The sequence below is a fragment of the Harpia harpyja genome, chromosome 4 (assembly GCF_026419915.1).
Source record: "Harpia harpyja isolate bHarHar1 chromosome 4, bHarHar1 primary haplotype, whole genome shotgun sequence".
NCBI classification, from domain to species: Eukaryota; Metazoa; Chordata; class Aves; order Accipitriformes; family Accipitridae; genus Harpia; species Harpia harpyja.
This window is the reverse complement of record NC_068943.1, coordinates 55418050-55435097: the sequence shown is the minus strand read 5'-3', so window position 1 is coordinate 55435097 and position 17048 is coordinate 55418050. Positions and strand designations below refer to the sequence as shown.

Here is a 17048-nt window from a genome sequence, read left to right as displayed (position 1 = left end):
GAAACAATCTTCATCATGGGAGCAGTTCAATTTACAAGAGACAGAGAAGAAAAAACGTTCTTCACTTGTAGCTGTAGTTCCTTCAGAGCAAGACTGAAAGTTGAGGCCATTATTTGCCTTAACACTTGTGAAATCCATATGCTCTGTCCCCAGTCTGAGGCTGAACCTGGGTCTTGGTGTTCAGTTATGGTTGCTCTTGCAGAACTTGATAGGATCAGTGAATGTGGAGTTGCTACAAAGACCTGTTTGCTTATTTTTAAGAGACTGTTACTGCAGATTGATAACATACAATATATATAAATAAAAACTTGATAATGCTTTCTGTATGTCAGATAGCAATAACAGAATAGTTGAGCTTTGAAGGAGGGAAATGTGTTTCCTAAAATATAATTTTGTGACTGGGGGAGGTGAGGATTAAACCAAAACTATTGAAAGATGTTTTTTGTTTGTTTTTTCCTACCCCTTCTCTCTGGTGTGGCCAGTCAGTGCTAACATTATTAGTAAATGCTGTAGTTGAAGTTTTGCTTAGGATTTTTCATGCCAAATTCTTCACTGGTATGCCAGTGTGACTGGGAAGGAACAATGAGTTTCATGAGACTTAAAATGGTATTAAAAGCCCCAGGTTTTTGTAGTTTTGTCATTAGCAAGCTATTAGATCAAAGATTTGTCTAGCAATTCTATTTTATTGCAGTAGAAAAAGATATATTTGGCTACTAGGCATATTTTGTTTTATTTTAATAAATTTTTAATTGTACAGCAAGATCTACCATTCTTAAGAGTACGGAGAGAGCAAAAATGGTGTAGGAGTGTGGGATCCAGATTACTTTTTCCTTCTAATGAGAAACCATTATGACTTCAATATATGTGGCAGTATTTCAGCTGCACCTTTTCTCTTCCTGTTTAAATATTAATTAAATATAATGTATATGAAAAAATGCCATTACCTAGATTGTTATTTTTTACAGAAGTGTGCAGTATTATTTCTTTTTCTCAATGGCTTGGCTGTAATAAAATGATTTTTAGAACTAAATAAATGAAATATGTTCCTAGCCTTTGAATTGAGTGTTTTGAGAACACTCAAATTAATTCCTGTGTACAGTGCATTGATTCCGTTTAGAAATAAAGTATAGTACTACTTCTGTGCTGCCATTATTTTTACAGATTTAATGATGGATGCACAGCATTCAGCTGTCTAGAATCTTGCTTAACATAGACCTACTAATTTGCACTGTATTGCTGTGTTAAAATACACTCTTTAGCATAATTGTAATAATCAGTAATAAGTCTGCATATCCAGAAATACCTTTGTTTAAAAAAAATTAATGTATTTGAATCCCTCTTTTAACTTTTTTAAAAATTGCTTTAATTGGAAAATAAAATACATTCTCTGTGTTAAAGACTGTGCTGTTCAGTGTGTGTTTAATTTGGCTTAGAGTCTGATTTTTAAGAGAGGAGAAACAGTCTGTCTGAGTTTACTGTAATGTAGAATACTGTAATATTATTACTGTAGGCAACTGGTTTTTACTGCCACTATTTAGAGGTTGATTCCCCACGACTTAGCCAGTGCAGTGAATTGGAGGCACATACTATATTGTTGCTGATTTTGTACTGAGATGGTTTGGCTGAAATTGCTGGTGAAAGCAATCAGAATGGATGAGGGTGTAGTCACACAATTTGTTTCTGACGACTCTGGATGGCAGCCTTCAGCAGCAGTGGGGAAACAGTTGGCCCATGGAAGTGGCGTGAGTAAGACGATTGTGAACCATTGCAGGAGTTTTGCAAGTGACTGTGTGTTTGTGTCTTCATTTGCTGCTTGTGTTTGGAGGTGAGAAGAAGGGATATGTTCTTGTTTCAGACTTTTTCTCCTTTCCAGAATAATGTTGATTGTGCAGCTGATGATAAAATGGTGCAGAAGATTAAAAGTTGGCTCTGCACTGTTCTTTAAAAAAAAAAAAAAAAAAATAAAAATCTTCAGTAGCTCAGCTGACAATACTAAATCTCAGTAATTTCTTGAGTTGCAACTGTATTTTGGCTCAATCTCTATTGCTATGGCTCCAAACCATGGCTGGCTGCAACAAGAAAGCCAACATGATCCCATCGTTTTCACTGCTGTGTTGTAGTATATCAGTCAAGGTGCTACAAATGAGGATAGCCTGTAGGTTCTAGGTTTTGATGTTGTGCACCTCTGGGCAAGTAACACTGTGTTTCCTCCATCTGTAGGAGAGATATAATGCATCCTGCCTTCTTTGCTTTGTTTGCATAACACAAACTTTTAAGACGTTTCCTGGTTTAATACTCCATTCAAATTACGCACTACAAGTCACTCTAAGCCATTTTATTCATCTCTGTATCACCCCAGTACTACTGTCATGGTCAATTCTTACAAAGTCAGTGCAGTAAGACATGGTCTCGTTTGGCATAATGAACATTTGTCCTTACTCCAAGGGCCCAACTTCTGTTATTCTTAAAGAAGTCAGCTTCTTGCTTATCTGGTGTGTTTTATGAGTGCTGAAGTTAAAATGGTACTTTATCATGTTTTTATCATGCTTTTATCATGCGCAGTGCTATTAAATTAATCCTCTTGAGTTTTCTAGTTGAAATAACAGAGTGGCAATGTATTTCAGCAAAGACTGAGTTAATACAGTCAGTTTTGTAGCTTTTGAATGTTTATCATGGACTTAAAAGCCTTTAAATTTTGTGGATTTAAAACTATTTTTTTAAACCCCTTTTTAAAAAAAGTCTCACAAAAGACATTCTTTGAGCAATTACTTTTCTCATTCTGTACTCCACTGAAGATGATGAATGTTTTGTTCTTGCGAAGAAATCACTGTAAAAATGAAAGAATTCTGATGAAAATGTAGTGTTACATGTTTTGCTGCAGACTTTTTACATGGAAAGAAATATACTGCCAAGTCCTCTCTTAAAGTTTAAAAAGAGAGAGCCTAGCATGTGCAAGTTATTCGGATGATTGAAAATTTGATCAGTGATGATGGCACATAGTTGACAAAAATACTGGGAAAATGAAGAAATATGTGATTGGTTTATTTACAGACTTTTCTTTCATCTACTTTCCTGAGAGTGGGAGAAAGAAAAACACTTTAAAAAAAAAGTGATTAATCCAATGTAAGCATTTCTAGAACAAGACTTAAGTGGCATCAAGTCTATAATCAGTAGTTGCTGTCTGGTTTTTTGTGCATTCATACGGTCTTAGTGTTTTAGTATGGCCTTAAATATGCTATCTGCTTTAAATACTATTTGCTGGTTGTGTTCTGCTTAAGTAGAACATTTTTAACCATTCTAATTAAAGAGATTATTAGTATTTTTCACTAGAACCTTGAAAGAACCTTTCATGCGCCTTGAAAGAGGAGAAACTGCTTATTAAAAAACAAAGCAAAACTTTTCTGTCTTTTTGCAATGACTTTTCACCACAGCATGCCTTATAGCCTGAATAATTTATGTAATTCAGTATAAGATTAGGTCTGCATACCAAGTTCAGGTTAAGACATTGTCTTTGAAGTACCTGAGTTTCTGAAGTAAAGATTAAAGGGTGCATGTCCCCTATGAAGAAAACCACTTGGGTTTTTGTTCATTTGCTTGCAGAAGTCATACCACATACTTAGCCAGCACTTGGTTGATGCAGTGAAAGTGTAAGAGATATACTTAGCATCTTAGAAAGAATGGAGTAAAAAACTTTGATTTGAGTGGTAAAACTCTTTATAACTTCCCAAGCCTTTCATTTCTGTTTTAACCAAACATATTTTCCTGTTTTGTTACCTATTATGTTACGACTGGCTGGATTCTTGGTTCACAGGGATTTGGTCACAGTCAATGAGTAATACAGTAGGTGTAACTGGTACCTAGTAGTAATTCTTGTACAAAGCAAGTGTCGCTTTAAAGATAGTATCTGTTTGTATTACATCAAATAAGATATTACTGTTTATTAAGCATACCACTTTTATTATTTTCCTGCAATATGGGCTTCTATTGTAATGACCACCTTGAATCACTTTTGAACATGGCTGCTCTTATGTTGAGAGAAAACATGGTAAAGCTTTTAGTTTTCCTTACAGTAAAGCTTGGAGTTGGTTCTTACTGGTGTTTTTTTGCCTGTTATTTGCATTAAAGGAGTAATTTTAATCGTATGAATAGCTGTGGGCAAGTTGAAGGAGGCTGATGGGTAGATCTGCTCTAAAGTTCTTGGGGCCAGCAAATCCTTTTACAGTGTCTGTACACTAGACATAGTATACTAATTTATTTAAAAGAAAATCATTGAAAAGAAATATATGAAATGCCTGTTGCAATTGTATATTCAGCTTTAAATCACAGTATATTGTGAATGTGTGACTAAGGTCTCTTTGGGCTTAAGTGCAAGAACTTGGTTAATTTTGTGGCTCAAGACATTTTAGATCATATGTAAATCATACCATTGTTTCCACATTTAAAACTATAGGAATCTCATTTCAAACTACAAACCAGAAAAAGAATACTTAGACTTGATTCAGCTAACTTTAAAACTTTTCCAGCTTCTGATAGAAGATGTTTTATATCATACATCTTAAATTAACAGCAGAAAAGCCACTGTATAAAGTAGGATGTGTTTTGGCATTTCTGTTCATATTCATAAAACAGCAAGGAAGGCAGCGTACAGCAGTTTGATGATGTCTCTGTACAAAGTGCTTTAAATTGGGAAAAATTAATAAACAGTAAAAGTGACCAAAATTTGCTTGATTTTTTTTCATATATGGCCATCTTTGGTTCTTTCTGTACTATAATTAATATAAATATTGAGACATGATTTTTTTTCAACTCGATGCTCCACTTTTCATTATGTCTTCTTTGATCCAGAAACAAATGTTTTTGAACTCAAAAATGTAATTTCCAATATGTTTTTTTATTCCATGTAGCTCTTTTTCATTTTTTGATTACTGGTAGATTAGTAGATTACTACTTAGAAAGTTACTCATTAGAAACACTAGAAAAAATAAAACTGATGCTTTTGTAAAAGTACTGGTTGACCTGACAGTCTTTTCAACCCTTAGTGACAAGATTAAAGGGGGAAGGCAGGAAAGTAAAATAAAAAAATACCCAAGAAACTATGCCTATTACAAATAATTCTCCCCAATGGTTTTACCCAGGTTCACCTTTTCTAGCCAATGAAGATGGTGTACTCGGAGGTGTGATAGTTCTTCGGTCTTGCAGGTGTTCAGCAGATCCTGAATCATCGCAGGAAAAGCCAACTTTACTAGGTAAGGAATTCTTACTCATTTTTACTTGAGCTAGTTGCTAACTTAAAGTGAAAGATGAAGTAAAAACTGTCTGTGCATGTTTACCGTTGTTCAAAATCCACAGGGAAAACAAAAAGGAATTGAAATTGTTTGAGATGATAAAATTCTAGAAAGTGAAATAGTAGTATTATCTGTGTTTGTGCTCTAAAACTGGAGAAGAGCATTCTTTCTGACTCATTTCTAAGCAGAATTGTGATTCAGAGGGTTATGTGGGAACCTTCTAAAACCACGGCACAGAAATAACGGTTGCTTGTGGCAAGGCAGGGTATGTTCCTCATAGAAAAAAAGTCACATTTTTAGCTAGGAGTAATGCGTATGACTGTTTACTGCTTCTCAGTGGTTTATATGCTAAAATTGCTATCTAAAAAGTTCTTCGTTCCTCCTTTTTGCAGGACAAAATGTGACAATTTGGAAGATACACTTAAAATTTGGAAGGGAAGTTGGTTTATGGCTAGAATTTTTTTGTTATGCCCAGGAAAATCTGTTCAGATAAGTCGCAGTTACTATTTGCATGTGCAGGCAACAGGAGTACTTGCTGTTTATATTGAGATCAGCAGAAAACTGTACCTCGCCTCCATCAGTAGCTGACTGGTTAAAAAGGCAATGAGCTTTACAGCCCTTCCGCCCTGTTTATGTCCTAGAAACAAGATCCTCATCTGTCTCGCTTTTTACAGTGGAACAAGTGTATTATAGTAAACTGTCGTGTGGTTTGCCCTAGAGAAACAGGTAGGAAACTGAAGGCTGTAGACTCCTGGCAGGGGTGGGTGTAAATACAACCCAGAGACAGTAAAGCCCATGTTCTCTTTGAAGGCAGGGATTTGGGACTGGGGACATATGAATTACTTCAGCATGACACTTGTACCATCTCCTTTCCTGTGGTGCTCCTCAGATGTGGGCATATGTGTCTGGTCATGCTATGTGCTTATGTATTGGGTCACATGGACCTGTCTAATGTATATTTATGTTATGCTACCACAATGAAAGTTGTATAATCCTCTGCTTTATTGTTGTTTCCCCAAGTGTTTAATGAATCGCTGCCAGTAGCATTACAGATTTAAAGTAGATTTCATAGCTTTTAAGATCTGACGTGACAAATTTGATCACCTAACTTAACTTTGGTTATTAAGGCAGGTCATAGCATCTCACCCGGTAATTCTTGAATTGCATAATTTCTTTTTAATCTATAGGCTATTGTTTAGAAAGACACCTCACCTTTGTTTTAATTCATTACTACTTTTGTCCCACTAAATCCTAACATCGTGTCACCAGATTTTGCCTGCTTACAGCCAGCCTGGAGTAGCAGGCAGAGTGTGCTAAAGGTGGGCTGGCAGATATGTTCTTAACAATGGGTTAACTCACACAAAATCCAGTGTTTATTGCTGTCTGTTCAATGACTTCCAGGATGTTAGGGTCAAGTTATTACAGTTGCACAGGATGAGGTGTATGTTATCTTTCAGTTTTGTTGTCATATTACACCTTGCTAGTTTGTATTACAAGAATCTTTAAATATCATATACTACTTTTTCTGTGTTGGTCAATTTGAGTCTGATCGTACACCCTTCCAGTCATTCACTCTAATAAGTAATTTTGCTCAATACAGTTAATAACATTCATGTTTCTCTACCCAACAGTTGCAGTTTTTGTCTTTTATGCTTTTAGTCAACATCTCATCTTATCCATAAGAGTTTCACGTATGTTTATTTTGCTATTACAAAGAACCAGAGATTTGGGACATGAATCCTCACAATTCTGATGATGGTTCTGGGATTATCCTGATGGACAACAAAGGAATTTTGTAAGGCTTGGGTGGGAAAAGGTCTTAGAAATAGCTTTTGTATGTTATATTTTTTTGGAGTTATTACTTGAATAGCTTGTCTTTTTGAAGAAGCAGGCTGTCATATAGACTTTAACAATCATCTTACTCTTGTCTTTCAACTATTTGAAAGCCAAGACTGTCTAATCCTGACTCCAGAATCAGGGCATGGGTTGCTAAACATACAGAGAATGTTGCAAGTTTGATTTACAGTTTTCAGATTGGAATAATTATGACATTATTGATCTAGTGGAAAAGCATCCTACAACATAAATTCTATCCCTAAAAAAGAGTTAAGAAAATGAAAATATAAGTTTGACTAAATAATAACGAACAAGATCAACTTAACCTTCAATTTCTTACGTTTGGGAGTGAGAGAAATATTTCTATTCATTTAATGTTTGTCACTCATGTAAGAAAACATGTACCTATTAAGGAAGATCGGGATTTTTTCCTCAAAAATTAATAAAATTCCAATATATCTTACATCATAAGACTATTTGTCCATTGATTTTTGGTTTTCTTTCCACTGAAATAAGATTAATGTAGCACAGCTTATTCTAAAGATTTTTTTCTGTACCACAGAAATTTCCTGCCTTATAGTGTATGCTGAGTTAATGTATAATTAAACATATGTAGTATTTGTGGTGTTTGGACTGAAAATAAGTTGTGTAATACTGAAGAAGTCTGTGTGTAGAATAATGAAATCTCATGTCTTTGTTGTAGGGATGATCTTTTTTTTATTATTTTTTTAAACTATTGAAACAAATGGCAAGACAGGGATTTATTAAATGGTTGAAAATATGTGAAAAGTCTTCAGATAGTTATGTAATTTAGGATTTTCGTTGTAATTCCACTACTTGTAATAGCTAGCAATAACCATGTCTCAAGCTAGTACATGCTACCTTTGGACAATGTAGAAGGAAAAAATTATTATAAACTTAAAAGACTATGCCTAGAGTTATCAAAGGCAAAGAAATAATATTTTGAGTGTATTTGGCAGGAACTGTTGCCCAACTTCTCAAAATTGAAAGATAAGATTAAATTTGTCTCCAAAAAATAAATGCTTTCACTGACAGTTGAACCTTTAAGGTATTAGGGAGGGGTCGGCCTCATCGAATGCAGTTACATTGCACTGAATAAGTTTCAGTCTCTGAAAGCTTTTGACTAACCTTTGGCGATATCAGTCATGAATCTGTTACAGGGGGGAGCAAATCACATACCTAAATGAAGTTCATTTTTCTTTTATGATGATATCTACATATCTGTCAGAATCTTCAAGTCTTGCCGGGATTGTCTAAACTTTGATCTTCTACTCAGGGTTAATTGCTATGCAAGGATAAATGGTTCAAAGGATAAGCATACTCAGCATGCTGTGACCTTCTTCAGTCATATTAAAGGAACATGAGGAATAGGAATGAATAAGAGTTTTAAAACCATCTAAAGATGCTTTTTGCAGTATGTTAAAGTCTCTCTCCAAAGAAATACCTGGAAATAGCTTTTCATGGCATCTTGTGTAATTCATGTAAGGTGACTCCTGTAATCCAAAAGAAAAATTTACACTTCAGTGCAATTTCTTAAGCCCTTTACAGTATTCTATGAAATACCCTGACTTCTGATCAGCAACTCATTCTTTTCCCCCCTTCCAAATTGTGTACTTAATGAACCGGAAGAAAAATTACTGTGACATAGAGCAGGAAGAATACAGTGTGGCAGTTTATAAATCTCCACTAGATGGGAGCTAAACGTAGGAATAATATGATCTTTGAATTTTGTGTTGCAACTGAGTAGAGGTGTGTGTGTGTAAAGATATAAAGATACCTATGTATGTATTGGGGAATTAAAGATCACTGTAATGGGCTGTTTAAATGGCTGATAAATCAGGGCACTTTCAAACTTTAAAACAACACCTTACTGAATTAACATGCATTAACCATACACATTACCAGTGGTTAGTTTTCTTAATCATAACCACTACAAACACAAAACTGTTCGTCTTTAACATTTATATCCTAAATTAGCTGTGCGTATACAGTACCAGAGAGTTGATGCTATATAGCAAGTGCTAGAAGTCAAGGTGATCAGACCTGAGAGTGCTTTGGTGGGGAAGCCAAAATCAAAATGGGCTCATTTCGTCTCCATCTTTCTTTTCTCTCTTACCTTTGGTGCTCCTTACCCTCTCCCCTAAGAAAGGGGGTGATTGCATATGCTTTTGATGTAATTCAGCTTACTTCTGGGACCAGGTCTTGCTTTAATTTTGCCAGGCATCTTTCTTGCTTTTTATGCAGTGGTACTCTGCTTCCATCAGCAGACATCTCCTTCTTCTGCAGGATTATTTTGCTTTCACCAGATGTCTTTCCTGCCTGCTCTGTATCTTCAGTTCTCATCTTGCAGACTTTACTACTTCTGCATGTTTTCCTGTATCCTACTTGTGGAGCTAAAGCACAAATCTCCATTTGCCCATTGGTAATTACGTATTATGTATGTATTTATGCTCAGTTCTGTGAAAAAATGCTTGTTACTGGTTATTCGGCTGATAGCGTTACAATTCTACAGAATCCTTGTACACCATCTGGGTTTATGCTATTGTAGTGTGCTTATGTTTGGGTTCAAGGCAAGCAAATGCAAATTATATCTGCTTCTACTTTATGGGTGGAACAGGCTTCTGCTTTAGAAGTTGGTCCTATCTTTTAGCTGTAGTTGCAGTTGAGGTATTTCTCATCTTGGATGCTCCATATCATTGAAGTAACATTCTCATTCTGGGTATTAGTTCTGCAGCGTGTGACTGCAAATAGTGCAGGAAAATCTTGTTTGTTTGATAGCTGTTTCTTTTGAGATTGAATTAACCTGTTAAGTAGTTTTTGTCCTTTGTTTTTTGTCTTTTCCCTAACTATATTTTAAGCTGTATTTGTTTCTCAGGATTCCAGTCTTGTTAAATTACATCTTATATTTTAAACCAAAGCATTTTTTGTGACTTCTTGCATTTTCCTTTATAGTGGAATTTCTGTGGAGCCATACAACAGAGAGCATGTGTGTAGGATATATGTCTGCACAGGATGGCAAAGCTAAGGTAAGCCATGGACAATAGGTTGTAATACAGTAGAATGAGTGCAGAAGCTAAGGCGAATATGAAATTATGATAATGAAATATGTAAGAAATGTCTGTCTTTAAGAGAATGGAAAAAAAGTAATGGGTGCATAAGCAGTTAAATGTACCTATTGATTGGGCATTTTGAATTCCTTTTTTTTTTTTTTTTTTTTTTTTTTTAATTGCAGCAGTTAACAAACCTATGTGCAGCAGTTGACAAACCTACACTACCATATGTATTGGGTCAGGAAAGGGTGCCACAAACACATTTCCATTTCCTCTGCTGACAGTAATTGTATTTGAATAACTTTGTCTTGATTCAGTTATACTAGCTATTTAGGATGGTATGGTGTTTTTCTATGGGCATGTCTTCCTTCAGATAAAGCATTTGCACCAAGGAAGAAGGGAGAGGGTATAAATCAAACTTTAAAGTAGTTTCTAGAATAGCCTCTGTGGTAAACAATTTGGATATTAACATCCGTGGTTCTTTTTGTTTCTTGGGGTCTAATTTTTTTTTTTCTGGAGTGCGAGAAATAATATGTTAAAACTGAATTTAGCAGTGGAAACTGGAAAAATCCTTAACATCAAACAGTAGGGGTTAACCAAGAGCCACCTACTCTTAGGAATATAGCATTGAAAGGAGAAAAAGGCAGGTTTTGCAAAGTAGCAACTAGAGCATTTGGGAGAGGTGTTTGGACAACGAAATGAACATGGGAGAAGCTTCAAGCAGAGACAAAATCATAATTTATGTAGATTTTTATAAATGTACAGCCTTCAGTATTCAAGGGTAAGAATGTACAATCAGAACTGGTTAAAGGAAGTGACAAAAGTGGGGGAAGAGCTAGAATCAGAAGGCGGCTCCCTGATACGGTTAAACTAATGGGGGAGGCAGAGTGTTTACTGGATATTTGCATGTATTAGAGGAGGAGATGACACCTAGGAAGTTTATACCAGCAGATAATAGCAAGAAAGACATCCAGCATTTTGATGGTAGAATTTAAAGGATAAATTTTAAAGCCTGGAAAAAGAAAGAATTTGAGGGCCTGGATTTGTTGGCTCACTGCAGAAATGGCTGCTTGTGGATCTGCTGAGGAAGAAACTTTAGTCATCAACAATGGAGGGGGAGAGGAGTACAAACCCAAAATCTTTCTCTCTTTCTTCTTTTTTTTCTTTATTTCTCACTGTATTTCACTTGAGAGATAAATACAAAGGAGGACGTGAGTGAGATAATAAAAGAACATACAAAAGAAGTAAATTGACATCAGATATTTTAAACAGCAAGAATGGTGGTTGAAGCATTGGGAATGAATGAGTTCATCCTCAAGGAGTAAAATGTATAGAAAAAAAAGACAAGAATGCCCCAGAAGGAGGAGGAAGATAAAAAGCAGCTGGTGAGGGAAGTGCTGGCAGAGATGGTATTGAAGTACTCACTTTCATGGCTTATGTAGAGTCTTTTCCACTTGATTATCCATGGAATAGGGTGTGTTTTTACTTTGTTTTCTTAGTATTTATTTTAGATTTGTTAGAAAAGAATCCAAACTCAAGCTAAAAGCTCAGACTGAACTGAGTGAAGCTAAAGCAAGCTCAGCTGCAGATGTTCTAGTATTCTCTAGTTAGTTTAAAAGTCATTGTATTGTGTTCACAGTGAAATAAGGAGAATTATTAGAATGCCCAATGTTAAAATTATTACAGTGTGCACTCCTGTGTCTGGCTTACACTGCAAGCTCAAAAGCTGTTTCTAAGGAAATATTATTGTTTCTTCTGGTAGTGTCTGTCTAATCAATAAATAAATGCTAAATATGAATCTGTCTGGTAGTGAGTACTAGCATGACAGTGCCATGCCCAGAGATGTTTTCCTACTCACAGTTGCAACATTTGACATCTGGTGTGCATTGTTTTCATACTGCTGGTAAATTCTCCAGCTGGTAATCTTGATTGCGCTGACAGACACAGCTGCTCTTCTTGGTTCACTTTTAAATTATGTTTTTGACCTTCATTGAAGAGTTAATCCCCCTCCCTTTCTTCTTCCTTTGAGTCTGTGGCCACAAATGCTTTCCAGAGAAAAACCACAAATGCTTTTGCTCCTGACTTCTATTGATCAAAAAAAGTCTTCTGTCATAAAAGCTGGAATTTTATTCTGCTGCAACTAGGGCTAAGTTATAGATGGAAAACTGGGCTTGAAATAGAACACAATGTATTGCTAGTGGGAAAAAAAAAATTCCTTTTCTTTAACAGAGTAACTGGTTTGGTACAATTAATTTTGAGTGCTTGCCATGAAAGAATAATGGTATAAGAATTCATAAAAGTATAAAATATCACTTGTTTATGACTACCATAGGAAAATGATCAGGCAGCGGCTTGTAGGGAAACATCTTGCTTTCCTGTTTTTCTAGGGTGGTAAAGAGCTTCAGTTTTTATTTCTTTCATCAGTCTAGGACTCAAGTTTTATTCTTAAACCCAGGGGTTGTCACAGTGGCTGATTTTGGGCTGGTTCAATTTAATGAACATGAAAACATATTTTTATAGCAAGACTTTTAGAAAGTGAGAAGGGTTTTGAGTGTATACTGTTATGAATTAGACTAATATTAGTATTGTAATTATATAAAGGGGTACATACTAAAGAAAAAATGGATCCTGCTTTATAATCTCAGTGTGATTCTTTGTGCATTGGAGGTTAATGCATTTCATAATAGGACCTAGCAAATGGTGGGCCTGAACCCTACACAAAGACTGTGGACATACAGGAGGCTTTTTTTCTTACAAGGCACTTGGACACTTACAAGCTAGATACCAGCTCACCTGCAGACACTGGTATACTCAAGAAGTGGAAACATACTCAGCCAATTAACTATTAGCAACTCCTTAAAAGAACAGTGGCACAGGAAAGTGGGATCGGAGACTTGAAGTGGTTTGTGTGTCTTAACCTGCCGGTGCTTCTGGCTGTTAGCACTGTGAGCTCTCCAAGTACTGATTCAGATGTAGCCTTGCACCCGGGGCTTATTTCCTCCCAATTTAGCAAAGACTGGGCTCTGCGGCTGGCCACTCACCTCCCAACTAGGCTGCCTGAATGCTGACTTGCTAGCCTAAATGTATAAAATGGCTGAGCCTGCAAGAGCTGTTGGAACAGTTTTGCACTGTGACTAATAATTGTTTGATTTAAAGCATACTTTCTGTAGAGGTGTCCAGTCTTATTTTGGAAAACCAGTTGCCTGGAAAAGTCACTGTTTCCTGTTGAACATTGGTTTAAAATGTTCAGTTGAACGTTACTTTAAAAATACTGTGGAGGCTTGCCAGATGAACTAAGTTCACACCTTATTGCTGACACAGTTATCTCTGGTTGCATGTCCTATTACTTGCCTTTAGCGCTCTCTCAAGGCTGAAAGTATTTCAGCTCCTCCACCACCGATAACACTGACAATGTTATCTTCACAACCTGCATAGTGGATATCTCATTGACTTCCCTCTTGAGTCTTATGCCCTTGAACCCCTACATCACTGCCACAAACAGCTGATCAAATCATATACTTGCTGGTTCAACTGTACTCTTCTTTGTTTCTTGTCATCCCTCTTGACATGAGCAGTTTCATAATCACTCGGTGCCAGTGTTTGTCATGTATTGGATGTGGAAGGAAACAAACTCCTTGTCTGAACAGCTTTGACTCTTTGACGTACTTCTTGGAACTAACCTACACCACCTATTGCTACAACTTATCCAGGCTGGTGCCAGGGAGCCTCAGCTATGATAAGCTTAAGGGACAGATATATTGCTTTAGAAGTTGCCAGTCCCAGACCTCCTTCCTGAAGCAATACCATGACAGATTGTTCCAGCATTAGGCCTGTTCTTTGGGAAGATGAATGGACTTCCCGGGATCTCCTGAAGCAAGTTCCTGCATTGCCATCTATATGATGGTAGAATTGTCTCGTAAGCTGGCACTCAACTATTTCTAGCCATTAGTGAGGCTGTTAGAATATTCTAGGCTGCTGTGGAAGTTTCTGGCCACAGCCATGAGAGTAGATAGAAAATACTAGTCTGTGGACTTCCTTTGCACTTACCCAGCTCCTTCTGTAGCAGCAACTGCTGCATCAGCAAAGGTTAAGACTTCTAGATTGAAGGACGGGGAAATTAAATGTCTTTATGAACCGAGGAGGTATGTTTTTTCTTTTTTGTTATTCTGATGTTGTCTCATAAATTAGTTGACATGAATTCAAGATCTTTGATAAACAGTTAGTTTTTTTAGGTTTCCTGCCCAAACTTTCTTCTCTGAGACACTAGTCTTCAGAATAACCTTCCAGATGTTTTTTTTTCATGGATCCAAAATAGATCCAACAGCTGATCATAGCATCAGCTAAGAGGTCATCCTGTTACCGGAGCTGTGACCTCTTTAAACATACTCTGGCAGCTTTCAATTAATCTGTTCCAATTTTCCTGAACTGGTTAAGTTGCATTCTGAGAGCTTAAGCAATTGTGTTGTCGCCATTGGGAAAATAGCTCTATTCTGATGGCTGCAGTGTTGCTTCTTGGAGCTCTGTCCATACTGTCATAGGCAGTGTGCAATATTTGAGGTCTTAATGGTTGGTGTAGCATTTGGTAGAGCAGTTTAAGTGTCAGTTTGCCTGAAGGGCTGTGAGACCTTCTGCCTTGTAATTTGGGAGGGGGAGAAATAACTCCTTGAATTCACCCATAATGCGATTTTTAGATGTATGTGGAGAACGAGAAGGAAAAGAGGCTAGTGGGTAGGTTACAAGTTAATTGACTACTCTTAGTTACATAGTCTTCATATTTTCTTGTTCCTTGTCTGCTTGCCCAAAGGAGGATGCTGCAAAGGAAAAGAATTTCTTCAATCTCAAATGATGGTGCAGCGTATGCCTGCAATGTGAATTCACGTACCAACTGCATCTCTTGAAGGTTCTGGTTATGGGTAGGCAGCCTTTCTTTGATTTAATGTTGTGTATCTGTGCATAATCAAGCAGGAGCCCTTTTATCTCAGACAGGTTCTGCAGAGTATTTGTTCACTCGAGGCCCACAGTATTCTGTGAGCAGGATGTGCCACAGAACTTCTTTTATTCCTGGATCTCCAAAGTTTCTTATATTATCTTAGTGATTGAGAGTAGTAGGTGGTGGATGGATAATGTTTTTGCTTGAAAATAGTTACTTCTTCACAGTGTTTTCAGTAGTGTTTGAAGTTAGAGTGCTTTCTTCACAGTGAAAGATCCAATCTCAATACCAATAATGTGCAGTTTTGGTCTTGTGTTATGCGTAGGTATTTGAAATAATTTGTCAACTCACTATGGTTCTTAGCATGTATAAATTTACTATATGATCTGTGTATAAGTTTTGGTAACTTATGCAATTATTGTAAATGTTGCAATACTCTTGAGATATCCTTGTAGTTCAGTTTCGTAGGTTTTAGTTTTTGTAACAGCTAGATGACCTAGACAACAAATTTCTAAAAATTTAGTTGTAGTATTGAACGTAATCCAATTCAGTTGCCAGTTTAAATCTCTCTTTGGCAAATATTCAGTTCTTACAACATGAATTGCTAAGCTTTATGTTATGGCAGATTTTAATATTGCAAAGCTACGTATGCCATTCTTTCCATTTTCTAATGAACCAAATTCAAGTTGCTGTGCAAGATGTGGGATAACAGTGGTGGAGAGTGTTGCATATTGCTGTGTTTGAAAACATCCATCAACAACAACTGCTGTGGTGGTTGCAATATGCAAACAGAAACTTAATCTTTGACAGTTAATTTCATTTTCTATGATCAAATAGTGGACAGGGAGACCATTTCCAGTGTGCTTTTTGTGTTGAGATGTTAGGTGTCATAATCAGATTTATTCGCCACGACAGTCTGTGAAAGCCCTTTGTCAGGAGAAGGGCAGTTATCCAGTGCTTACTGGGTGAAGAAATACATCTTGGAAGAATCCTAATTCCAATTTGAAAATTACTGGAAAAATTTACTGAGCCTGTTTAGTTAACAGAAATATTAAGTCAAATAATTCAGTCATTCATTTCAGACTACAGAGACAGTCTTTTAACTTCATGAGACAGGAAAAGTATATGTCACTGTTGTACTTTTTTTTTTTTTTTTTTTTTCTTCTTTAATCTGTACTCTTGTCTGGAGACCGGGGAATCAGTCAGAAATTTTCACTTGAAAAGAACTCTGTGCATACAGTAGAGCATCCAGTTCTCTCATAAAAATGAGATATTTATATTTGTTGGAAATAACCTTCACTGCTAAGTTACAAGTTAAAATATTTGGCTTGTAGACCTTTGTGGAAATTATGGGCTCTGAGATGGGAAGATAAGTTCAGCTTTCTGGGTTGAGTTCTTGCATAAAGCCAGTAGTTCTGGAACTCTCCACATATTTGGCCGACATTTTAGAATGTAGCAGAGAAAATGGGATTGTGCATCCAGGTATGCAAATATAAATGCAATAACCTGACTTAGCACCTGCAATTCAGAATGGTAAAAATCACATTTTAAGATATATGGCAGTATTTTAGAATACCACTACAAAAGCCTGGGACACTGAGCTGAATAGATGATTGGTTGGTACATGGCTTTAGACTGTCTAAATACGTGTATGAATGATTTAGAGAGATGAAAATGCTTTAGTTTTCAACTTCCTTAAAATTTGATTTTTTTTTTTCTAATGCATTATATTAATGGGTTTAGATAGGTAAATAGCATATAGTAATATACTTAACCCACAGAATGAACTTGTGCTTGGAAAACCGTTAGCTTCCTAAACAAACCTGTATGTAGAATCAGTATTTTCAGTGCCTGAGAGCCAGAAGCACACCATCAGTATGTCTGTCTTTCTGTCTTTTGCCCACAAGGGTAATAATTCTGGAGCCC

At 36.4% G+C, this 17048-nt stretch overlaps 1 protein-coding gene across 1 annotated transcript in view; it reads left to right on the top strand.

Annotated features, from left to right (window-relative positions):
- Positions 1-17048, top strand: part of TASP1 (taspase 1) — an 89400-nt gene that overhangs the window by 65959 nt on the left and 6393 nt on the right. The window contains 2 exon segments of the mRNA XM_052784109.1: positions 5136-5246; positions 10095-10168. Of these exon segments, the coding sequence (XP_052640069.1) occupies positions 5136-5246; positions 10095-10168 (185 nt within the window).